The following is a 26,119-nucleotide window of genomic DNA, read 5'->3' on the forward strand; positions in this document are numbered from 1 at the left end:
GAAAAGGAAATGGCGTCAGAAGGCTGGACTAAGGCGCGAACCAACTCCTGAGAAGCAAGCAGGGAAGGCAGGCAGCTGGAAACGGGCATGAGGCTGGCTTTAGATAATGCGGCGCTTCGAGGCAGGTAATTAACGGACGGATGGGAGCAGCAGGGGAGGATGGAGGGGCGAAGGACATCGCTACACATGGATGGAAGCGGGGAGGGGAGGTAAGCATGGCGCCCTCCTGACATGCTTACCTCGTGCAGTGGAGCCGGCTCGCCCCATACAACAACCGGCTCGCAAGAGCTGTCAAAATTTAACAAGCGGCTCTTGCGAGCCGGTGAGAGCCGGCTCCAGCACACCACTGAGCACAGCACTAAGCTGAACAAGCTTTATGAAGAGCAGTTGAGAAAAAGACTAAGTCAAAGCAATGTCAATTCAGAATATCACTAATAGAGATAATCAAAATATCACTAATAGAGAAATCTCCTTAACAGAGTAGTAGAGGTGGAATCCTTACAAGAAGGCCAAATTTCAGTTAGTGACCATAAGGAGAGAATGAGAAAAGAGCATGGGCATAGTTTGACATTTATTTGGGAGGGGGGGAGCAAAGGGTGGGGCATGTCACATTAGCATATTCATTTACATACATACATCTTATATATATTCGTTATAGTTATTTAAAACACACACACAAGCCGAGAGAGATAGATATAGAGAGAGAGATTTAGAGAGATAGATATATGGGGGACCACAAAAAAGAACATTCAGACAAAAACTGAAACGAAGACCCCACTCCCCTCCACCCAAGAAAACCAGGGCAATACTGGTAAGAGAGAAACAGAAATGTGTTTTTTTTTCTCCTGTACTCTTAAAAAAAAATAAATGTACATTTCACAAAGCAGGCACATCTCAATCTTTAAAAAATATTAAATAAAAATAATTTTTTTCTTTTCTACCATTGATGTCTGAGCACTTTATTTTTCTGATTGGGCTGGTCCCACTGTCTTCCACGTTCCATGTGTCAGTCTTCTAAATTCTTTTCCAGGTTAACTTTTCTATTTCTTCTCCTCTTGTCGTCTTCCTTTCCTATTCAATCACCAAGTCCCACTCATCTATATCTATCTACTTATCAGTTCTATAGTGCTACAAGGCATACGCAGCACACTCATCTTCTGCTCTGTTCCTCTCCCCCACCGTCCCACTCATCTACTTCTCTGTTCCACTTCCTCCATCCCCCTAGTCCCATGCATCTTCTGCTCCTCCCACCATCCACTCACACCCCCTAGTCCCATGCATCTTCTGCTCCTTCCTCCCACCACCCACTCACACCCCCTAGTCACATGTATCTTCTGTACCCTCTCCCTCCCCCTCCTCTCACACCCCCTAGTCCTGTCCACCTTCTTCTCCTTCTCCATCTCTCTCTCTCTCTCTCTCTCACTCTCCCTGATGGTCTCAATTTGTATTTACCCTTCTCCCCGGTCCCGCCCCTGTCTCTCTCGCTGTCCTTCCAGCCCGCCCCACCACCACAGCACTGGTGTCTTTTTCAGTTCTTGCTCTCCTTCAAGCCCTGTGGCGCATGGTATGCCCCCTCCCTAGTCTTCCAATCCCCCGAGCCGCTGGCAGCCTCAGCAAGAAAGCAGTGCACAAGCTGCTTTAGACCTGCCCCGGAAGCCCTTCTCTCTCCTACAGCTTCCTTCCTATGCTGGAACAGGAAATTGAAGGAGAAAAGAGTATAAAAAACTGAGCAGGCATTTTAAGAGGAACATGAAAATGCGAGGAGGGAAGGTGAAAGGGAAATAGTGGCAAAGTTGGAGGAATGTGGGTTGATGTGTAGTTAGGGTTATCTGGAAGGGCAAGGACCAGGATTAATATCTGCAGTTAAGGGGAGGAAGATGTGCAAAGCATTCACAGGCAGATGTTGAGGTCAAATGCAGGTGATAGAGGCTATTAACGCCAGACTAGCACCTGCATTTGCTCCTGTGGGATCTTCATAGCCAGCCAGTGTGTGAAACAACGAGCTCGCCAGCTCTAAACGCTAATTGCTTGCAAATGCATGCTATACAGGGCCATCACTATAACTCCCCAACGCTCAGCAGGCAGTGCGCCAAACAAGGGGGCTTCTCCCGCAGCAAACCCTACACCAGCTCAGAGCTGGTGTTAGGATTTGTCAGGGCATTGGGTATGAATGGAGAGACCCTTCAGCATGTATTTGCATGCACCTCCAGCCCCCCCCCCCCCCCCACTTGTAAGGGCCTGGAGGTCCGGTGGGACCCTCGACATGAACCCCCCCACACACACTGAAGATATCCTGGTGGACCAGTGGGACCCTCGATATGATGTGACACACCCCCCCCCCCCCCCCCCCCCCGTACCTTAAAGTATTAGTAGGAGGAGGGACAAGCACTCCCTCACTCCTCTCCGGGTGCCACCTCAAAATGGCGGTGCCCTGCCTGGTGCATTATGGCGGTAATTTTACAGCGCTGTTCAGGAACACCGTGGAGTATTGATCATTGGCACCTCAGGATGAGATTCTCTAGGGAAGTGTTAGATATCATTCTGTGTCCATAATCATTGCTAAGTAATAGCTCAGAAAACACCCTGCTGAATCCCAGCTAAAGACAATTGATAAGTCTCTACAATCATTCTCTTAAACTAGTTACAATGTTATGTTTAAAATTATATAGGTTATTGTTATCAGTGACTGTTAGCAAGCACTCGTAATAGATATCATTTTGTCCTGCTCTAGTGACAGCATTGGCTGGAAACTGTTATTTCTTTTGCTTTAGGTGTTGGAGTAGATAATGAAGGCATTCTGGTTCTTGGTGCAACAAATATACCTTGGGTTCTAGATTCTGCCATAAGGAGAAGGTACTATAAAACTATATCAAAGTGATTTCTAAAGATTATATTGTGATTATATTGTGACATTAATTATTAGCCCTTTTAGGTTTCCTTTCGTTCTCGTCGGTCGCGCATCCGCGATTCTCATTTTTGTGTCCTCTTTTTGGCTCAATCGAGCCTTTTGATTTCGCCAACGCGATTTTTCCGCCCATGACATCGAAGACTCCCAGCGGCTTCAAAAAGTGCGGTCGGTGCCAATGGTCTATCTTGAATACTGACCCGCACTCGTGGTGCGTCCAGTGCCTTGGGCTCGAACATCGGCAGACGCTTGTAAGTTGTGTCTGAGCTTGAAGAAGCGGACCCAAGCATCAAGAAGAGCTCTTCGGGACCATCTTTTCGGAGCTCCGACCAATTCTTCGGCATCGACGTCGACATCGGTACCGCGCCCAGCGGCGTCGATATCGGCACCGAGGATGACATCACCACACGCTGGGAGCAGTGGGCTGTAGGTCTCCACCTGTCTCGAAGGCTCCTGCTGTGCAGGCCCACCGGGACCAACCACTGTCAGACCCGACCCTAAGGAGATGTCTGGATTCAACGTCCTCCTCGTCGGTACCGAGGAGTGCCGGTGACGTGCTTCGAGCAAAGGCGAAGAAGCATCGTCATCGGTCTCCTAAGAGACACGGTACCGGGAGCTCCGGGGCGTCGAAGGATTCGGCACCTGAGAAGCGTCGATGCCGAGAGGAGCACTCACCCTCCATACAAGAGGTGTCGGTGCGTCGATCTTCGGACAGCCCAGTACCGCCTCCCATGCCTCCAGAGATTCTGACGCCAACTTCTGCACCGGCACCATAGCCTTCCTCGACAGCGGCTCTAGACGAGCGCATCCGAGCCCTTCTTCCAGGCCTCCTGGAAGGGCTGCTGCGTCAGTCTGTCTCGGTACCGGGAGTGCTTGCGCCCTCGGTACCATCAATGGGAGCGGCAGCTGGCTCTGTGCCTGTGGTGTGATCCCCAACGCCGGTACCACTTGCGGCATCGGCCTCGGCTGCCACCCAGGTCGACTCCCCGTCAATGTCGCTGGAGGGAGCTTCATTGCCACCGGCATGGAAGTCGACTTCTCGGCATCGCCATGGAGGACGGTGTTCTTCGGCATCGAGACAGTCCCAGTTTCGGACTGCAGTTCGAGAACTCTTGTCCGATACTGAGGAGGATGCCTCGTGGGATGAAGGGGACAACCCCAGGTATTTCTCTTCCGAGGAGTCTTGTGGTCTTCCTTCTGATCCCACTCCTTCACCTGAGAGGAAGCTTTCTCCACCGGAGAGTCTCACCTTCTCGCCATTTAACAGGGAAATGTCTGTGGGCATTCCTTTCCCGGTGGTAACTGAAGAGGAGCCCAGGACTGAGATGCTCGAGGTCCTTGACTATCCTTCACCACCTAAGGAGTCGTCCACTGCCCCTTTGCATAATGTCCTTAAGGAGACATTGCTTAGGAACTGGACGAAACCACTCAGTAATCCCACCATTCCCAAAAAAGCTGAGTCCCAATATCGGATTCATGGAGAACCTGAGTTGATGAGGTTGCAGTTACCTCACGACTCTAAGATTGTGGATTCCGCTCTCAAGAGAGCCAGAAGTACTAGGGATTTTGCCTCGGCGCCCCCGGGGCGAGAGTCTAGGACTCTTGACTCTTTTGGGAGAAAGGCCTATCAGTCCTCTATGCTTGTGTCCAAGATCCAATCATACCAGCTCTACACGAGCATCCATATGCGGAACAATGTTAAGCAACTGACGGACTTGGTGGACAAGCTCCCTCCGGAGCACGCCAGGCCTTTTAAGGAGGTGGTCAGGCAGCTGAAGGCGTGTCGTAAATTCCTGTCCAGGAGTGCTTACGACACTTTTGATGTTGCATTCAGATCCGCTGCTCAAGGTATAGTAATGCGCAGACTCTCATGGCTGCATGCCTCTGACCTTGATAGTCGAACCCAGCAGCGGCTTGCGGATGTACCTTGCCGGGGGGATAATATTTTTGATGAGAAAGTCGAGCAGGTGGTAGAGCAGCTCCACCAGCGGGAAACGGCCTCGACAAGCTCTCCCACCGTGCGCCTTCAGCATCTACCTCAACAGGTAGAAGGTTTTTCCAGGGCAGGAGGACTGCTCCCTATGCTTACAATATGCGTAGGTACAATCCACCTTCCCAATAGCCTTCTCAGGCTCAGCCCCAGCGCGCTCGTTCGCATCAACAGCGTGCGCCCAGACAGGCCCCTACAGCTCCCCAGCAAAAGCAAGGGACGGGCTTTTGACTGGCTCCAGCTGAGCATAGCCGCCATAAAAGTACCTGTGCCGGACAATCTACCGGTCGGGGGGAGGTTAAAATGTTTTCACCAAAGGTGGCCTCTCATAACCTATCGGTGGGTTCTTTAAATAGTCCGGCTTGGATACTCCCTCAATTTGATTTCCACACCTCCAAATTGCCCACCGGGAGCTCAGTCCTTCAGCTTCCAGCACAGGCAGGTACTTGCAGAGGAACTCTCCACCCTTCTCAGCGGCAATGCGGTCGAGCCCATTTCACCAGGGCAAGAAGGGCTGGGATTCTATTCCAGGTACTTCCTTGTGCAAAAGAAAACAGGGGGGGATGTGTCCCATCCTGGGCCTGAACAAATACTTGGTTCGAGAAAAGTTGAGGATGTTTTACCTGGGCACCCTTCTTCCCATGATTCAGGAAAACGATTGGCTATGCTCTCTGTACTTAAAGGATGCTTATACACACATCCCGATACTTCCAGCTCACAGGCAGTATCTTCGATTCTGTCTGGGAACACAGCACTTTCAGTATTGTGTGCTACCCTTTGGTCTCGCTTCTGCGCCCAGGGTCTTTACAAAATGCCTGGCAGTAGTTGCAGCTTCGCTACGCAGACTGGTAGTGCATATGTTCCCTTAACTCGATGATTGGCTGGTGAAGAACACCTCAGAGGCAGGAGCTCTACAGTCCATGCAGATGACTCTCCAACTCCTGGAGCTACTCGGGTTTGTTATAAATTACCCAAAGTCCCATCTTCTTCCTGCTCAGAAATTGGAATTTATAGGAGCTCTGCTGAACTCGCAGATGGCTCGTGCCTATCTTCCCGAGGCGAGGGCAGACAGTCTTCTCTTCCTCGTTTCCCTGGCCAGAGCGTCTCAGCAGATCACAGCTCAGCAGATGTTGAGACTTCTAGGCCATATGGCCTCCACAGTTCATGTGACACCCATGGCCCGCCTCCACATGAGATCTGCTCAATGGACCCTAGCTTCCCAGTGGTATCAAGCTGCAGGGAGTCTAGAAGATGTGATCCAGCTGTCCACCGACTTTCACAGTTCCCTTCACTGGTGGATAATTCGATCCAATTTGACCTTGGGACGTCCCTTCCAAATTCCTCAGCCACAAAAAGTGCTGACAACGGATGCATCTCTCCTGGGGTGGGCAGCACATGTAGATGGGCTCCACACTCAAGGAGCTTGGTCTCTCCAGTAATCCGGTCTTCACATCAATCTCCTGGAGTTGCGAGCGGTCTGGAACGCTCTAAAGGCTTTCAGAGATCAGCTGTCCAATCAAATTATTCAAATTCAGTCAGACAATCAAGTTGCCATGTACTACATCAACAAGCAGGGGGGCACCGGATCTCACCCCCTGTGTCAGGAAGCCGTCCAGATGTGGCTTTGGGCACGCCAGCATGGCATGCTTCTCCAAGCCACGTATCTGGCAGGTGTAAACAACAGTCTGGCCGACAGGTTGAGCAGGATAATGCAACCTCACGAGTGGTCGCTCAACTCGGGCATGGTGTGCAAGATCTTCCGAGCGTGGGGCACCCCCTCGGTGGATCTTTTTGCCACTCAGTCCAATCACAAGGTCCCTCAGTTCTATTTCAGACTTCAGGCTCACGACAGACTAGCGTCCAGTGCCTTTCTCCTTCATTGGGGAACAGGCCTTCTGTATGCATATCCTCCCATACCTCTGGTGGGGAAGACTTCGCTGAAACTCAGGCAAGACTGCAGAACCATGATTCTGATTGCTCCTTTTTGGCCGCGTCAGATTTGGTTCCATCTTCTTTGGAGTTGTCCTCCAAAGAACCGTGGAGATTGGAGTGTTTTCCGACCCGCATCACTCAGAACGAGGTGGCGTTTCTGCATCCCAGCCTCCAGACTCTGGCTCTCACGGCCTGGATGTTGAAAGCGTAGAATTCGCCTCCTTGGGTCTTTCTCAGGGTGTCTCCCAAGTCTATCTTGCTTCCAGGAAAGATTCCACGAAGAGGTGTTACTCTTTTAAATGGAGGAGGTTTGCCGTCTGGTGTGACAGCAAGGACCTAGATCCTCGCTCTTGTCCTACACATACCCTGCTTGAATACCTTCTACACTTATCAGAGTCTGGTCTCAAGACCAACTCTGTAAGGGTCCATCTTAGTGCGATTAGTGCTTTTCATCAGCATGTAGACGGTAAGCCTATCTCTGGACAGCCTTTAGTTCGATTCATGAGAGGTTTGCTTTTTGTCAAAGCCCCCCCCCCCCCACCTGTGTCATGGGATCTCAATATCGTTCTCACCCAGCTGATGAAGCCTCCTTTTGAGCCACTGAATTCCTGCCATCTGAAGTATTTGACCTGGAAGGTCATTTTCTTGGTGGCTGTTACTTCAGCTCGTCGGGTCAGTGAGCGTCAAGCCTTGGTAGTGAATGTTCCTTACCTCAAATTTCATCACAACAGAGTAGTCCTCCACACTCACCCTAAATTTCTGCCGAAGGTGGTGTCTGAGTTCCATCTGAAGCAGTCAGTTGTTTTGCCAACATTCTTTCCCCGTCCTCATACCCGCCCTGCTGAACGTCAGTTGCATACATTGGACTGTAAAAGAGCATTGGCCTTCTATGTGGAGCAGACAAGCCCCTTCAGACAGTCCGCCGAAATGTTTGTGTCATTTGATCCCAACAGGAAGGGAATCGCTGTCGGGAAACGCACCGTTTCAAATTGGCTAGCAGATTGCATTTCCTGCACTTATGCCCAGGCTGGGCTGACTCTTGAAGGTCATGTCACGGCTCATAGTATTAGAGCCATGCAGCGTCGGTGGCCTACTTGAAGTCAGCCACCATAGAGGAGATTTGCAAGGCAGCAACGTGGTCATTAGTCCACACATTCACATCTCATTACTGCCTCCAGCAGAATTCCCGACGCGACAGTCGGTTTGGGCAGTCGGTGCTGCAGAATCTGTTTGGGGTTTAGAATCCAACTCCACCCCCCTAGGCCCATTTTTATTCTGTTCCAGGCTGCACTCTGTTAGCTGTTTACTTCGTAGGTCAATCCTTGTTATGTTCTCGCCATTGCGAGGCCCTATTGACCTTCTTTGTTGTTTTGAGTGAGCCTGGGTGCTAGGGATACCCCATCAGTGAGAACAAGCAGCCTGCTTGTCCTCGGAGAAAGCGAAGATAACATACCTCTAGCAGGTATTCTCTGAGGACAGCAGGCTGATTGTTCTCACCAACCCGCCTTCCTCCCCTTTTGGAGTTGTTCTTCTTTTTCTTCTTCTTCTTTGTTTGCTTTTGGATCTAACTGAGCGGGAACGGATGCATGCGGGCGGGAAGACAGCCGTGCATGGGCGGTGGGTGTGCACCATGCGCCGGATCCTCCTGCAAAGATCTAGAATTTACTTGGAAAGTTCTTCCGTTTCCTGGACCGCCTTGGACGCCAACCCATCAGTGAGAACAATCAGCCTGTTGTCCTCGGAGAATACCTGCTACAGGTATGTATCTTCGCTGCAATGGGGAAGCATGATCATATGACTTATGAGTGGAATTAGTGTCCAGCTTCAAAATTAAAAAAAAACAAACTTGTAAGTATAAAATTAAAAATTGACCTCATTTATTTTATTATTTGGATTTTCTCACAACTTTTTCAGTATTAGCTCAAGGTGAGTTACATTTAGGTACACTGGATATATATCAGTAGGAGTCTGAGTTGAAGGTTTGGTGTACCAACTCCACAGCCTTACTGCTGACTTCTTTTTATTTTTCTGATTATTCACTGGACTGTTTGGTTAATTGTTTTACTTTATTATAATCTGCTTTGATGGGATATTTTTGCTATTTGGAAAATTTTATAAATGAAAAGAATTAATACAAGAGGAGGCAAGATGGCGCCGTGAGAGGAGTACAGAGAAGCTGCTCTCAACATACCTCTCTCACTCTTGAGTGTATAGCTTATTTTCCTTGTTTCTGATGCCTAAGAGGAGAGGCAGGCAGTGCGCTAGCTCCGCAGCACTTGTCTCGCCAGTGGAGGGGACGTTGGATCGCTTCTTAGTCCCAGCAACTTTATCGGGAACGCCTTCGCTGCCGGAGAGTGTAGGGAGAGGGTTGCTACACTCCTGTGAGTCCTGACCTGCGGAATCATCCTCCCATGCCGGCGGACGCAACGAGAAGGGACCAGGAGACCCCGGATCTTTAACAAACGATCGGGTCTCCTGGCTCGGGCGCTGACTTGAGTGCAGGAATGCCGTCTATCCCCGCGTTGGAAGCGACGGGTGAAGGAGGAGAGAATGAGCTTGGAAGAAACATGGCACTGGAAGGACAACTACTGAAAGATTCCACACTTGAATTAGGCTTACTTAGTAAGTCCTTTCTGCCTAGAAAACCAGATACTATAACTTTAGACACTATATGGGAGGCTCTGGTGGGCCTGGAAGTTTTTCTCACAAAAGTTTATTTCCTCAACTCAACAATTTAACTCTATGTCTGAAAAAATTCCATTAATGGGGAAAAAAAGTAGCAATCCTGAATAACGAAATTGAAAATAACTCTAAAATAATTCAGAACTGTCAACAAATTCAAGTTAATTTGATAAAAGAGAATTTGTGCCTACAAAATAGGATTGAAATTTTGGAAAATAATCAATGGTCTAACACACTTAGGTTAATAATTTTTCCTAAGCAGGTTTCAGTCTCACCTCTTATTACTTTTATGTTTAAATCTGTTTATTGACGTATTATATAAAACATGTATACCTCATGTTCAGCAAACAGCCTTTCTAATACAACAGCTAACTATCAATTATTCCACATACGTCAAAACATTTTCTTCTTTTATCCCCAAACAACCCCCCTCCCCCCATCCTCCCCTCCTTTAAGCTTATATATTTGACTCTGTTTATTAATTTTTACAAAGTAAACATTGAAGTGAACATAGAAGTAAACATTTTGCTGTATTTAAAGATTCTGCAGCAAACTCTTCGATGCAAATCAAAAACCTCTTATTACTTTTAAAAAATACCTAATGGAAATTTTGAAAAGTCCTGAACAATCACATCCTCCTATAGCAAAAATTTACTATTTGTTACCTTTTGTAAAGAAAGATTTAGAACATGGAATAGGAGTTGGTGTCCCAACGGAGACTTTAATTAGATTGTAAGCTCTGTTGAGCAGGGACTGTCTCTTCATGTTCAAGTGTACAGTGCTGCGTACGTCTAGTAACGCTATAGAAATGATAAGTAGTAGTAGTAGATCTGAATTTAACCCAAATAATTGAAGACGACAATGTGGGATTGACAACAGCAACACTAAAAGTAACTTTTATATTACAACCTGATAGAGACTGGATTCTGAAACAGTATTTTCTTTATAAAGAACAAGTTTTCCTGAATTGTAAAATAAGAATGTTTCCAGATGTCTCTAAGACACCACAAAAGAAAAGACAAGAGTTTCTAAAACTGCGCCCTAAAGCTTTGCAATTGGGCGCTTTATTTTGGTTAAATTTTCTTAAATTCTATTAAATATGTATTTTTTGATTCAAAACAGTAAAACTCTTTCTTGGAAACTAGGATAGCTGACTCACTAATGCCACAACCAAGGACTGTAATCACTTCTACTCCATAATAAGTATTAGTATTACTGGGCTCTCTTCTCAGATGTATAAATTTGTATGGTAGAGATATTAATTTATATTTCCTTAAGTATTGTATACTGCCTCCCAATATAGTGGACTATAGAGGGGTAAAGGATCATGTGCTTGAAATAAGTTGATATAATAGCAATTTCTGTTAGAATTTATTATGACAAATAGTCATCTTTTCATGTCAAGATTTGTACTTGAAGTTAAAATGTAAATGTAATTAAAAAAAAAGAATTAAAACAGGAAAATACTTCAGAGAACTGTTACAGCTAAATGTGGTATTATGGTATTTTAAGTGTATTTGAACAACATGTTAAAAATTAGCTGTATTCCTTTTCTTAATTGTCTGAAAAGTAAGTGGATTTTTAAATTGTCACTTTTTTTTTTTTTTTTTGCATTTCTCTATCCTGTATGTTCTAAAACTGATAATCTGGGGAAGAGATTATCACAAGAGGTGATAAGATCTCTATATAACTGATGATACCACTTACCTCTACTATGTTTTTGTGTACTGATGCATTTACTGTATTTTCTGGAGCTTATTAGTAGTGTTTCAATTGGTTATTTTTGCTTTGATAAGGTTTCACTTGTTTGTGTATAACACACTCTAATTCAGTCCATGAATTCTTTGAAGGTTTGAGAAGCGTATTTACATTCCTTTGCCTGAAGATCATGCTCGGGCTGCCATGTTTAAGCTGCACCTTGGGGCAACGCCAAGCAGCCTGACAGAAGCAGACTATCGAGAGCTTGGAAAGAAAACAGATGGCTATTCCGGTGCTGACATAAGCATCATTGTAAGGGATGCACTGATGCAGCCAGTTAGAAAAGTTCAGTCAGCTACTCACTTCAAAAAAGTAAGTGAACAGCATAAACTTTTGTAAGAGTTGAAAGTCTGGCATATAGCATAGAGCTCTCTTTTCTAAGTTGTCCTGATGGTATTTAAAAAAAAAAAAAAAAAAAGTAGTGCGAAGACTTGGTTTACTTATTAGTTAACAGGCAGTACTTTTCGTATTATAATTTAAAAATGGTGTTGATACCTCATAGATGAGGTAATATGAAATCATAATTGATCCGTGAGAATGAAGGAGTAGACTAAGAACAAGGTAAGTCAGAGTTCTAATCCCTGTTCTCCCACTGATGCTCCTTGCATGTTCAAATCACCTTTCATTGCCTCAGGTACAACATAGTGAGCCAATTCAGGTAGGGAAATAACTTGTGTGCCTGAATTGTAATTCAGTGTGAACTTGGGTTTGGAACAATTGGGTAAAGAAATCTGAAAATCAAAAAAAAATGAGATCCATTCAGGAATGAGTAAATTGACTGTGGAATGGAACTGTGTGTTTTCACCACTTAAACTGCCTCCCTTTTATAGACATTTTGCTGATGAATAGAGAGTTGCATGGAGACAGAAAATCCTACCTGTCCCTGCTAGAATCTTACCCATCCCCATCCTTCCCCACAGGAATCTTACTCGTCCCCACAAGAATTTAACCTGTCCCCACAAGAATTTAATACCAATTTCAGGGGTAAATCCACAATAATTAGCCCAATCTAATTTAGATGTCTATACTTAGTGACTAATATACTAATCTTTACTTTTGTTTTATCTTACCAATAATAAAAAATCTCAAATATTTTGTTCAATTGTTCAATTCATATATTTTTCTCTATCATTTTGACATACTCATACAAAAAAGTACAAAAGACAAAAACAGAATCAAAAGCAAATGATGTCCAACATTTTCCTCTGTCCCGTTGTGGATACCGTGTGAAAGTCCTGATCACAAGTATGTTTTTGCTAATTATATTCCAAACTTGTCTGTATCCAACATAAGATGTTCAACAGTAAATGATTGTAATAATTGTTCATTCCAAACTCCGTATATGCACGATCCGTAAAGAGTATACTTAAGGTTTCACTTGTAGCTGATCAATTTCCAAACACTCTGCATCCGGCAATGAAATGTTCAACAGGTGAATTGGAAATCCAGTTTCAAATAATTATCTCAATGTCGTACATCATCTGAGTGAATATTTCAAACATTCCAACCAACGAATCTCCAAAATATCTCTGGTCCCAACACTGGCCGTGTTTCCTTATTACTTCATTAGGAGACCTTATATATCAAACATCATACATAGTTACTAAACTACTCATTCATTCAAAACATACAGTGTAAATACAGAATTAATAACAGTACCTTAAACAACCTCACATCTTCGTTGGACACACCACAGCAAGCAATAGCTCCCGATGTGCAATCGTCATATCCTGTGTCATATGGGCTATATGGGAACCTATTTCTCTTTTTAAACAGTCATCAATAACGGCCAATCGACCTCTTTTATTTAATCCATTGGGTTCAACTGTGTTCCAGTTAAATATCAGACATTGTTCCTTACGAATCAACTGTTTTTCAACACAGCCTCTACCCTTCAGGACATGGACAAGTACTGCAAACTGCAAATCTTGAACTGAATGGCGATGTTGCATCCAGTGATTAACTAGGGGAGTGTCAGCTTTTTGCAGTCTAATATTGTTTAAATGTTGTGCTATGCGCATTTTAATTTTGCGCGTAGTCTCACCAATATACCATAGCTGGCATGGGCAGCGTATCCCATACACAACATTTTGTGTATTTCAATCAGTTTTTGATTTTAAATAGAATTCACGATTAATGTTCTTAACCCATACTTTATCAGCACAAATTGCATGTTTACAATACACACATTTATCACATTTCCCATGACCCCCCTGTTCTCCACTAGTTACCATCTGATTAGATGATTTATTAAACAAAATCTCTCCCATATTTCTTTCCCGTGTACATGAAAATTTAGGTTTTTCCACTAACCCCTCATTCAAAGATAGTATATTCCATTGCTTCAAGATAATATTTTGAATAAATCTTGTTTGTTTATAATATAGCAATATGTAATTAATATGTCCACTTTGTGTTTTTCTTTGTCTATGCATCAACCAACATCGCTGAGTATATTTCGCTCGTTTATATGCCGAACAAATAATCCGTGAGGGATATCCTCGCTGTTGGAATCTCTCTGACATTTTTTGTGCTTGCTGCACAAAATCAACTTCTTGTGAACACAATCTTTTTATTCTTAAAAATTGCCCGAAGGGTATACTTTCTTTTAACTGTCTGGGATGATGACTATTGAAATGCAGGATAGTGTTTCTATCCATGGGTTTACAGTAAACACTACTATTAAATCCAACGCATCTTATGTTGGATACAGACAAGTTTGGAATATAAATAGCAAAAACATACTTGTGATCAAGACTTTCACACGGTATCCACAACGGGACAGAGGAAAATGTTGGACATCATTTGCTTTTGATTCTGTTTTTGTCTTTTGTATTTTTTGTATGAGTATGTCAAAATGATAGAGAAAAATATATCAACTGAACAAAATATTTGAGATTTTTTTATTATTGGTAAGATAAAACAAAAGTAAAGATTAGTATATTAGTCACTAAGTATAGACACAAGTATTTAATGGTACATTAAAAAAAAATTCTGGTCAGCTCTCTGTCTCTCTCTGGGTTCGAGCCACAGCACTGCAGGCAAGGAAGGAACAGAAGTTGAAACTTGGGACACTCTGGTGCGCACATGTAAGATTTGTCTCTGATTCACTGGCACTTTGTGCTGAGAGGTTGCGACATGCATGCTCCATTAGGTCAGGTGACATCTGATGCTTGTGTCTGTGTCAGAGCTGAGGTCTGTGCATCAGCCCAGGAGTAGAGAGGATTAATAGTAACATAGTGAGTGAAAGCAGATAAAAACCTGAACGGTCCAGTCTGCCCAGTAGTCATGCTTATTATCAATTCATAATTAAATCAACAATTATACACTACCACGCAACCTGAAAACGATCTATGAACTAACCGACTTCCGCAAACTATTGAAGACTCATCTCTTTGAGAAAATTTATTGCAAGGATCAAAACACATGAAGTCCATACACCCTAATAGAAATGCATCAGTACACTCTCTTCTGAGTTCTCTTCCCCCGTATTTTCACCACACTTAAAACTCTACCCTCTTGCTATTGTTTTATCGCCCTATCAATTCCCCATTGTTACATTCCATTGTTCTATTCCCCAAATGATATTTTGACTCTGACTTTGTCTTCCCATAACTCTTCACAATGTAACCCATAATCATAATGCAACAAATTGTATTTCCATCATTCACAATATATTGTAAGCCACACTGAGCCCGCAAATAGGTGGGAAAATGTGGGATACAAATGCAATAAATAAATAAATAAATGTGATATTATATACTTGATTATGGTGTTTCTTTGGCGTTTCTTAGACATAGACCATAGAAGTCCACCCAGCCCTATCCTTATGTTCCAACTGGAGTTGTCGTTGAAACTCACTCCAGCCTATTTGTCTTCTCATTTGCTGGAATCAGACTGTAAAAGTCTGTCCAGCACTATCCTCATGTTCCAGCCACTAAAGTTGCTGTCTAAGCCCTTTCCAGCCCATCCTAAACCAGATTGCCATATGAGACACAGACCATACAAGTCTGCCCAGTTTTGGCCCTAGTTCATCACAGCCGGAATCACCATCTGAGTGTCACTTAACACATCCACGCACATACAGCCATTTAAGTTTAGGCTTTTTATAACTTCCATTTTCTAATTGGAGATCCTCTGTGTTCATCCCATGCCTTTTTGAATTCAGTCACCATTTGTCTCTGTATCACCTCCTTAATGGAGACTTTCTTCATCTGTGCCGTTAAAGCAAGCCTCTCACTCGGTGAGTGAAAGGCTGGCACAAGTGCAGCTTACACTTCCATGGGAACCCCACAGGAATGGCTCCCATCCCCGTGGGAACCCCATGGGTTCCACGAGATTCCCGCAAATCCCGTTCCCGTGCAGGTCTCTACTGATGAACTCAAAAGAATAACATTTCCAAGTTCTAAACTTAGAAAATGGAGTGTAGTAGACTGCTGAAGTTTGAAACAGGACTGATAACCTACATTTGTATTTTATTTCTGCTTTTTGATAAAAATGAACACAATTTTTTACAGCTGGATCCTCATTTTGCACTAGTATTGAGAAGAGCTTTAGTCTTGAATCGGGTAGTGTCCGAAGAAAAGTCATGCATTCATTTTGTAGGAGCTTGGACAGTCCTGGATGGAATGCCCAGAAGTAAAGCCAGGAGCACAGTGTGTACAAGTAACAATTTGTAGCTTTCTAGATTTATATCCAACACTGTAAAGTCTTCAAATTGTTTAAACAGTGTAGTGGTAGCATTAAGAATAAATAATAAAATGCTATTGAATCTTTATCAGATTGCCTTAACGTATAGTCCCGAATGTGTGTCTCTATAATGGACAGTGTTTTGGAAATCCACTTGCCCACTGTCCTGTGACAAGTAGGCTCTTTTCTGCAGAAGAAGATGGCAACACTTTCAGGCCAGTTAATTTCTACATGCTCCCAGGCCCTGTGTTTGGCCCCAGTCAGTATCCACTCTAGCCCCAGAGAGCAGAAAGCTGAAATGGCAGAATTGGGAGGAATGAAAGAGGAAAAAGGAGAGAGAACTGGGTGAGGTAGAAAGTGGAGGAGGTTGCATAGAATTGGGATAATGGGGTGCAATCGCATTCATATACACTGGCTGTCTTTCTTTCTCTGTTCCACCTCCCCCACCCACCAAAAAGTGTTGGAAGGGGGCAGTGATAGGAGTGCATGGTGATTGTGTTTTAAGTCTGGCAGGGTAAGCCCTGGATGAAGTTTTCAAACCTTGGTAATGGATACATGCGAAGGCGTTATAGGATAGAATCCTTAAGTCAACCATTTTTATAATTGTAGCCCAAGTAGATTTATCAGATAACTATCTTCTGCATTTAAAATTGTCATACCTACAGTCCACTGTGAAAACGTCATGGATTGGCAAAGCATAAATGCTCTTAAAACCAAAGAGTACTTTAAAAAAGTGGAGGAAAAGACCTCAAAAGTCTGTGCTACTTAATGACATTTTATCCGCTGATGAAATGTCATCAAGTGCCACAGGTCTTTGAGGTCTTTTCCTCCACTTTTTTTTTTTTTAATACTCTTTAAAGTTATTTTCAGAACCAAGTGTATTTGATCTACAGCACAGTGCAGTTGGAATTGTTCATTGGTTTTTGCTTGAGTGTTCTTGGTATTTTTTTTAATGCACTGAAAGCCAGAAGGTCTTCATCATAAAGCATATGGGAACAGATTTAAGGATCTGAATTTGCATACTTTGGAAGAAAGACAGAGGGGAGATATGATAGACATTTATAAGCTCCTGTGGCATAAATGCACAGAAGGTGAGCCTCTTTCATTTGAAAGGAAGCTCTGTAACAAGGGGTCGTAAGATGAAGATGAAAGGTAGATTCAGGAGTAATCTAAGAAAATATTTCTTTACAGAAAGGGTTGATGGATGCATGGAAGTCTCTCTCAGCCGAGTTGGTAGATATGAGGACTGTATTTGAATTCAAGAAAGCATGGGACAAGCACAGAAGATAATAAAGGAAAAGAAGGGATTGTAGAGCTTAGTAGTTGGTATGGATGGGTAGACTTGGTAGACTATGCAGTCTTTATCACAATCACTTTCTGTAACTCACAAACGCTAATCCTATTCAGCCGCATTTCAGTAATATGCTTTCTTTGGGGGATCATAATCCTTTCCACCTAGACTGAAAACATGTCCTCAGGAACCTTTCAGTCCCTTCGTGTTAGAGTACTATGGCACTGCAAGTTTTGGCATTTTGAAAGATTTGACCATTCTATTATTCTCAAGTTGTCTGGATCTGCTAGCAATTTATTTGTTGGGATTTATTAATCACCTTTATGAAGATATTCACCCAAGGTGGTGTACTTCAGGTTCAGTTTAACATAAAATTTACAATTTTGTTAACAGCATAACAATGACCCTACCTGTCCCTCCAACTACCGCCCCATCTCCCTCCTACCCTTCCTATCCAAAATACTTGAGCGTGCTGTTCACAGCCTCTCATGCTATCCACCTATCCCCCCTTCAATCTGTTCAGAACTCTGCTGCACGTCTTATATTCCGCCAGAACTGATATACGCATATCCTCAGGTCACTTCACTGGCTTCCAATCAGATACCGCATTCAGTTCAAGCTTCTCCCTCTTACCTACAAATGCACTCAGTCTGCTGCCCCTCACTACCTCTCTACCCTCATCTCCCCTTACGTTCCCGCCCGAAACCTCCGTTCACAGGACAAATCCCTCCTCTCATTAACCTTCTCCACCACCGCCAACTCCAGGCTCCGCTCATTCTGCCTCGCCTCACCCTATGCTTGGAACAACCTTCCCGAACCCTTACGCCAAGCCCCCTCCCTGCCCATCTTCAAGTCTCTGCTTAAAGCCCACCTCTTCAATGCTGCGTTCAGCACCTAACTCTTTCAGGAAATCCAGACTGCCCCAATTTGACTGCCCCTATCAGACTGACTGCTCGCGTGTCCTTTAGATTGTAAGCTCTTTGAGCAGGGACTGTCCTTCTATGTTAAATTGTACAGCGCTGCGTAACCCTAGTAGCGCTTTAGAAATGTTAAGTAGTAGTAGTAATGGTAAAATAACCAAGAACAAACTAAATACAATAAATACATACATACAAATAAATACAAAAATACAATAAATAAATGCCACTTGTCTCCAGATTCACTTGCCAAAGTTGATCCAGTCCTGGGTTTATCCCTCTGCAATTAGGGATTTGTAGACTTCCTTTTATTAGGGAGCATAATTGGAACATTAGAACTGCAAATCCTGATATGCAGTAAGGAAGACTCAAGATTCATTCTTGTTGGGCAAATCTGGAGCTAGTTGGCAAACTGCAGGATTTGCTGATGTTCCTATTTATATTTTGGGTAGAATTAAGAGGCTGTCCCTGAAAATTGGGTCACAAGTAATGGAGCCATATTGAAACTTTGTACATTTAGTTCTATTAAACAGCTACTATTTGTTCTTCCAGTTCTAATATTTCTAAATGCGAGAGAGAAAAATGTAAAAATTCAACAGAAAGGCTGATGATCTGATACTGTTCAGACAGATCAGTTCCAGTGCGAGTCTAGGTGGCAATGTGCACTAGTCAACGAACTTTGTTTTAAATTCTTTTTATTAAACATTCCACATATGTGTTTAGGTGAAATGGTACAACACATCTTCCTTTCAAACATTTATCCAGACCACACTGAACATTTGAAAACTCATGTATATGCCCAAGACTCCAGGATTTGAGGGGCATACTATCCTTCCACTGTTTAGCCAATACACACTGAGCCACTAGTTATATTCAGTGAGGCCCCAATGATAAATTTGTCCGCTGTCTTCCAAACAACACTGTAAAATTAGCGTCGGAACAGTGTGGGGGAAATAATGTCACTATGATCAAAGCTAACTACAGGCAAATTTATGCACGCTATTAGCTTCGATCATGGGGGTACTTCTGTGGGAGGATTGTGCTTGAGCATGTGCCCAAGGAACAGTCCTCCTGCAGAAGTTGTTTGACAGGTCTGGGCTGTCAAAAAATAAAAAAAAAAGGCCAGACCTGTCAAACATACGGAATTCAAGGGGCTGTAGGTCCGGTAGACCGCCAGCCCCCCTCCCCACCCCAGTACCTTGAATATGTAGGAGGGAGTAGCACTCCCTTCTCCTTCTAGCGGTACCTTGCTCTGCCCAGTGCATCCCTACCATATAAGGGAGTTTTCTCCATTTTGCAGATGGCGCTGGAAGGAGGAGGGACTGCTATTCTCTCCTCTATCTTCAAGGTATTGGGGGGGGGGGGTTCAGGGGACGTTAGACCACCAAGAGGAGGGCTGGAGGTCCACTGGACCTCTTGCCCTCTCTGTCCAAGGAGAGGGGGTTGGGGGGGCACTACAACGGAGGAGGGCTGAAGGTCCGCTGGATTTCTAGCCCTCTTTTTCTGGGGTGGAATTGGGGGGGGTCTGCAAGCATGCAGGCTGGACAGGGCTCCTCAATGTTCTGCAAACCCTAATGCCAGCTCCGAGCTGGTGTAGGGTTTGCCGCAGCAGCAGTGCCCTTGTTTGGCATGCTGCCCGCTGAACATTGGGGAGGAATAGTTAATGCCCTGTTTTATCATGCATTTGCATTCCACTTGCGGTCAGAGCCAGTGAGCTCATTGTTTCACGCGCATACCATCTCTGATCATGGGGCAGGAGCTAACGCGGGCACTAGTACAGTGCTAATAGTCTCTAGCACCCACGTTTGCTGCTGATCATCTGGGCATGAATGAGCTGAATGTGTGCCTAGGAATCTGCACAGGCCCCTCTCCACACAGCACAAAGATAATCTAGTGTGACAGGAGATGTGCTTCTTATGATTACTGCATTTGTTCTCTGGACTAGAGAATGACATGGGGATGGTAATCTGGGTAAAAGTTTTGGTTTACCAAGGTTTACCGCAGGTGCAGGAGCAAAACCTTTTACCACCCCACAGGAGCAGTGAAAGGCCTTTCTCTCGCAGTAAAAAATAAAAGCCACCACTACCGCAGCCTAGGTCTGGCAACTCCTCCCTCCCGCCTTCCTTTGTTCTTCCTCCCTTACCTCCTTCCTCCCCGTCGTGATGCAAGGAGATACCCTGCTCCGGGGCCTTCCCTCCTCTGCTGACTCCCGCCTTCTGTGCAACTTCCTGTTTTGTGAAACAGGAAATTCTCCGAGGACAAGCAGGCTGCTTGTTCTCACGACTGGGTGACGTCCGCGGCAGCCCCCACCAACCGGAAAGAAACTTCGCGGGACGGTCGGCACGCAGGGCACGCCCACCGCGCATGCGCGGCCGTCTTCCCGCCCGTGCGCGACCGCTCCCGCCAGTTCCTTTTTTTCCGCGACTGGAGAGAGTTGTGCGTTTGCCTCTCTCTCTGTTCAGCCGCCGGATTTTTCGACCGCGTTTACGCGGATCGTCGCTTTTGGATTACCGTTCGGTTTCCTTCTTTTTCTTTTGTATTGTTTAAAAAAAAAAAAAAAAAAAGAATTTTGCGCGTGTGGAGCACGCGCTCCCCTTTTCCCTCGCTTCTAGCGGGGACGCCACGTTGCGGCCTAGTGGCCGCTCGGTCGGTTAATTTTTTCGTGGTGTGATTTTAGCCACCATTGCCGACTTTGACTTCGCCGACGCGATTTTTCCGTCGATGTCCTCAAAGGTCCCGAGTGGATTTAAAAAGTGTGGTCGCTGCGGCCGGCCGATCTCGCAGACCGACACCCACGCTTGGTGCCTCCAGTGCCTCGGGCCGGAGCACAATCTCAAGTCGTGTGCTTTGTGTCTCGGTCTCCGGAAACGGACTCAGGTTGCGAGGCAAGTTCTGCGGGACCGTCTTTTTGGAACTTGCGCCGGCCCCTCGACGTCGACCTCGACGGCATCGGTATCGAAGGCCGGTTCTTCGGTACCGGTATCGATGCCCGAGACATCGGCACCGATGGCAGCGACCCCAGGAGAACAGGTCCCGTCGGCCCGCCGGTCCGCCGGTGAGAGTGGGGTTGAGAGGCCGCGTGGGCAGTCGGCCCCGGTCACTCCCTCAGCTCGTGAGCCACGGGACCGAACCCTGTCTGACCCGGTACCTCGAGACCGAGGGGGATCGACCTCCTCCTCCTCCATGCCCTCCGGCGCCGGTGACGTGCATCGGAAAAAGGATAAGAAGCGCCGTCACCGGACGCCCTCGGTGCATCCTGAAGAGGAGTCGACGCCGAAGCGTCATCATCGAGAGGAGAGGTCTCCGTCGGTTGTGGAGGTACCGACGCGTCGGGGTTCCGGCACCTCGGTGCCGTCTCCTGGCTCCCAACAGCTTCTGGCACCGACACCCTTACCGGCCCCACCGCCTTTCCCGGCAGCGGGCCTGGACGAGTGCCTCAGAGCCATCCTTCCGGGGATCCTGGAAGGGCTGATGCGCCAGGCGCCGATGACTGTGGCGCCGGCGAGCTCTAGCCCGGCGCCGGGGCTGTCGACACCGCCGCCGCTTGCGGTGCCGGTCTCGACCGCCACGCAGGTGGAGTCCCCGTCGACGTCGATGGAGGGAGCTCCGTCCCCGCCGGCGCGGGAGTCCACCGCTCGACGACACCGAGACCTCGGTGCCTCGACGTCGAGCCGGGCCCGGTACCGGACTCAGCTACATGAGCTAATGTCCGATACCGAGGATGAGGACTCGTGGGGGGAAGAGGAGGACCCGAGATATTTCTCCTCCGAGGAGTCTACGGGCCTTCCCTCGGACCCCACGCCGTCACCGGAGAGGAAGCTCTCACCTCCTGAGAGTCTCTCCTTTGCCTCCTTTGTGCGGGATATGTCTATCAGCATTCCCTTTCCCGTGGTCTCTGTGGAAGAGCCGAGGGCCGAGATGCTCGAGGTCCTCGACTATCCATCACCACCTAGAGAGTCCTCCACGGTACCGCTGCACAATGTCCTGAAGGAGACGCTGCTTCGGAACTGGGTGCGACCATTAACTAACCCCACCATTCCCAAGAAAGCAGAGTCCCAGTACAGGATCCACTCTGACCCAGAGCTCATGCGGCCCCAGTTGCCCCATGACTCAGCGGTCGTGGATTCTGCTCTCAAGAGGGCACGGAGTTCGAGGGATACCGCCTCGGCGCCCCCGGGGCGGGAGTCTCGCACTCTGGACTCGTTTGGGAGGAAGGCCTACCAATCCTCCATGCTCGTGACCCGCATCCAATCCTACCTGCTCTATATGAGCATCCACATGCGGACCAATGTGCAACAGCTGGCGGACCTGGTCGACAAGCTCCCGCCGGAGCAGTCCAGGCCTTACCAGGAGGTGGTCAGGCAGCTGAAGGCGTGCAGAAAGTTCCTGTCCAGGGGGATTTTTGACACCTGTGACTTGGCATCTCGTGCTGCGGCCCAAGGTATAGTGATGCGCAGGCTCTCATGGCTGCGTGCCTCTGACCTGGACAACCGCACCCAGCAGAGACTGGCTGACGTCCCTTGCCGGGGGGATAACATTTTTGGTGAGAAGGTCGAGCAGATGGTTGACCAACTGCATCAGCGGGAAACCGCTCTCGACAAGCTCTCCCACCGGGCGCCTTCAGCACCCGCCCCCACGGGCGGGCGTTTTTCCCGGGCCCGGCAGGCTGCACCCTATTCTTTTGCAAAGCGTAGGTACAACCAGCCGGCCCGAAGGCCTCGTCAGGCACAGGGACAGCCCCAGCGCGCTCGTTCTCGTCAACAGCGTGCGCCTAAGCAGCCCCCTGCGCCTCCACAGCAAAAGCCGGGGACGGGCTTTTGACTGGATCCATGGGAACGTAGCCGCCCTACAAGTGTCCGTACCGGACGACCTGCCGGTAGGAGGGAGGTTAAAATTCTTTCACCAAAGGTGGCCTCTCATAACCTCCGACCAGTGGGTTCTCCAAATAGTGCGGTGCGGATACGCCCTGAATTTGGCCTCCCTGCCTCCAAATTGTCCTCCGGGAGCTCAGTCTTTCAGCTCCCATCACAAGCAGGTACTTGCAGAGGAACTCTCCGCCCTTCTCAGCGCCAATGCGGTCGAGCCCGTACCACCCGGGCAGGAAGGGCAGGGATTCTATTCCAGGTACTTCCTTGTGGAAAAGAAAACAGGGGGGATGCGTCCCATCCTAGACCTGAGAGGCCTGAACAAATTCCTGGTCAAAGAAAAGTTCAGGATGCTTTCCTTGGGCACCCTTCTGCCAATGATTCAGAAAAACGATTGGCTATGTTCCCTGGATTTAAAGGACGCATACACTCACATCCCGATACTGCCAGCTCACAGACAGTATCTCAGATTCCGCCTGGGCGCACGGCACTTTCAGTATTGTGTGCTGCCCTTTGGGCTCGCCTCTGCCCCACGAGTGTTTACAAAGTGCCTCGTGGTGGTAGCGGCCTACCTACGCAAGCTGGGAGTGCACGTGTTCCCATATCTCGACGATTGGCTAGTCAAGAACACCTCGGAGGCAGGAGCCCTCCGGTCCATGCAGTGCACTATTCAACTTCTGGAGCTGCTGGGGTTTGTGATAAATTACCCAAAGTCCCATCTCCAGCCAACTCAGTCCCTGGAATTCATAGGAGCGCTGCTGAATTCCCAGACGGCTCAGGCCTACCTTCCCGAAGCGAGGGCCACCAATCTCTTGGCCCTGGCTTCGCAGACCAGAGCGTCTCAGCAGATCACAGCTCGGCAGATGTTGAGACTTCTGGGTCATATGGCCTCCACAGTTCATGTGACTCCCATGGCTCGTCTTCACATGAGATCTGCTCAATGGACCCTAGCTTCCCAGGGGTTCCAAGCCACCGGGAATCTAGAAGATGTCATCCGCCTCTCCACCAGTTGCCGCACTTCACTGCTCTGGTGGACCATCCGGACCAATTTGACCCTGGGACGTCCATTCCAAATTCCGCAGCCCACGAAAGTGCTGACGACGGATGCATCTCGCCTGGGGTGGGGAGCCCATGTCGATGGGCTTCACACCCAGGGTCTGTGGTCCCTCCAGGAAAAGGATCTGCAGATCAACCTGCTGGAGCTCCGAGCGATCTGGAACGCACTGAAGGCTTTCAGAGATCGGCTGTCCTGCCAAATTATCCAAATTCGGACAGACAATCAGGTTGCAATGTATTACGTCAACAAGCAGGGGGGCACCGGATCTCGCCCCCTGTGCCAGGAGGCCGTCGGGATGTGGCGTTGGGCGTGTCGGTTCGGCATGCTCCTCCAAGCCACGTACCTGGCAGGCGTAAACAACAGTCTGGCCGACAGACTGAGCAGAGTCATGCAACCGCACGAGTGGTCGCTCCATGCCAGAGTGGTACGCAAGATCTTCCGAGCGTGGGGCACCCCCTCGGTGGACCTTTTCGCCTCTCAGACCAACCACAAGCTGCCTCTGTTCTGTTCCAGACTTCAGGCACACGGCAGGCTAGCGTCGGATGCCTTTCTCCTCCATTGGGGGACCGGCCTCCTGTATGCTTATCCTCCCATACCTTTGGTGGGGAAGACCTTACTGAAGCTCAAGCAAGACCGCGGCACCATGATTCTGATCGCGCCCTTTTGGGCCCGTCAGATCTGGTTCCCTCTTCTTCTGGAGTTGTCCTCCAAAGAACCGTGGAGATTGGAGTGTTTTCCGACTCTCATTTCGCAGAACGACGGAGCGTTGCTGCACCCCAACCTTCAGTCTCTGGCTCTCACGGCCTGGATGTTGAGGGCGTAGACTTCACTGCGTTGGGTCTGTCTGAGGGTGTCTCCCGGGTCCTGCTTGCCTCTAGGAAGGATTCCACTAAAAAGAGTTACTTTTTCAAGTGGAGGAGGTTTGTCGTGTGGTGTGAGAGCATGGCCCTAGAACCTCGTTCTTGCCCTGCACAGAACCTGCTTGAATACCTTCTGCACTTATCAGAGTCTGGCCTCAAGACCAACTCAGTAAGGAATCACCTTAGTGCGATTAGTGCTTACCATTATCGTGTGGAAGGTAAAGCCATCTCTGGAGAGCCTTTAGTAGTTCGATTCATGAGAGGCTTGCTTTTGTCAAAGCCCCCTATCAAGCCTCCTACAGTGTCATGGGATCTCAACGTCGTCCTCACCCAGCTGATGAAACCTCCTTTTGAGCCACTGAATACCTGCCATCTGAAGTACTTGACCTGGAAGGTCATTTTCTTGGTGGCAGTTACTTCAGCTCGTAGGGTCAGTGAGCTTCAAGCCCTGGTAGCTCATGCTCCATATACCAAATTTCATCACAACAGAGTAGTGCTCCGCACCCACCCAAAGTTCCTGCCGAAGGTGGTGTCGGAGTTCCATCTTAACCAGTCAATTGTCTTGCCAACATTCTTCCCCAGGCCGCATACCCGCCCTGCTGAACGTCAGTTGCACACATTGGACTGCAAGAGAGCATTGGCCTTCTACTTGGAGCGGACACAGCCCAACAGACAGTCCGCCCAATTGTTTATTTCTTTCGACCCTAACAGGCTAGGGGTCGCTGTCGGGAAACGCACCATCTCCAATTGGCTAGCAGATTGCATTTCCTTCACTTACGCCCAGGCTGGGCTGACTCTTGAGGGTCATGTCACGGCTCATAGTGTCAGAGCCATGGCAGCGTCGGTGGCCCACTTGAAGTCAGCCACTATTGAAGAGATCTGCAAGGCTGCGACGTGGTCATCTGTCCACACATTCACATCTCATTACTGCCTCCAGCAGGATACCCGACGCGACAGTCGGTTCGGGCAGTCGGTGCTGCAGAATCTGTTTGGGGTGTAAATCCAACTCCACCCTCCAGGACCCGAATTTATTCTGGTCAGGCTGCACTCTCAGTTAGTTGTTCTTCGTAGGTCAATCTCTGTTATACCCTCGCCGTTGCGAGGTTCCATTGACCTGGGTTCTTGTTTTGAGTGAGCCTGAGAGCTAGGGATACCCCAGTCGTGAGAACAAGC

The 26,119-nt window shown here is 47.3% G+C and overlaps 1 protein-coding gene across 1 annotated transcript in view; it reads left to right on the forward strand.

Annotated features, from left to right (window-relative positions):
- Positions 1-26,119, forward strand: part of VPS4B (vacuolar protein sorting 4 homolog B) — a 121,300-nt gene that overhangs the window by 73,194 nt on the left and 21,987 nt on the right. Inside the window, exons 8-9 of the mRNA XM_030207500.1 lie at positions 2,772-2,853; positions 11,360-11,579. Of these exons, the coding sequence (XP_030063360.1) occupies positions 2,772-2,853; positions 11,360-11,579 (302 nt within the window). The remainder of the gene's footprint in view (positions 1-2,771; positions 2,854-11,359; positions 11,580-26,119) is intronic.

Source organism: Microcaecilia unicolor, chromosome 1, assembly GCF_901765095.1.
Source record: "Microcaecilia unicolor chromosome 1, aMicUni1.1, whole genome shotgun sequence".
Classification (NCBI taxonomy): Eukaryota; Metazoa; Chordata; class Amphibia; order Gymnophiona; family Siphonopidae; genus Microcaecilia; species Microcaecilia unicolor.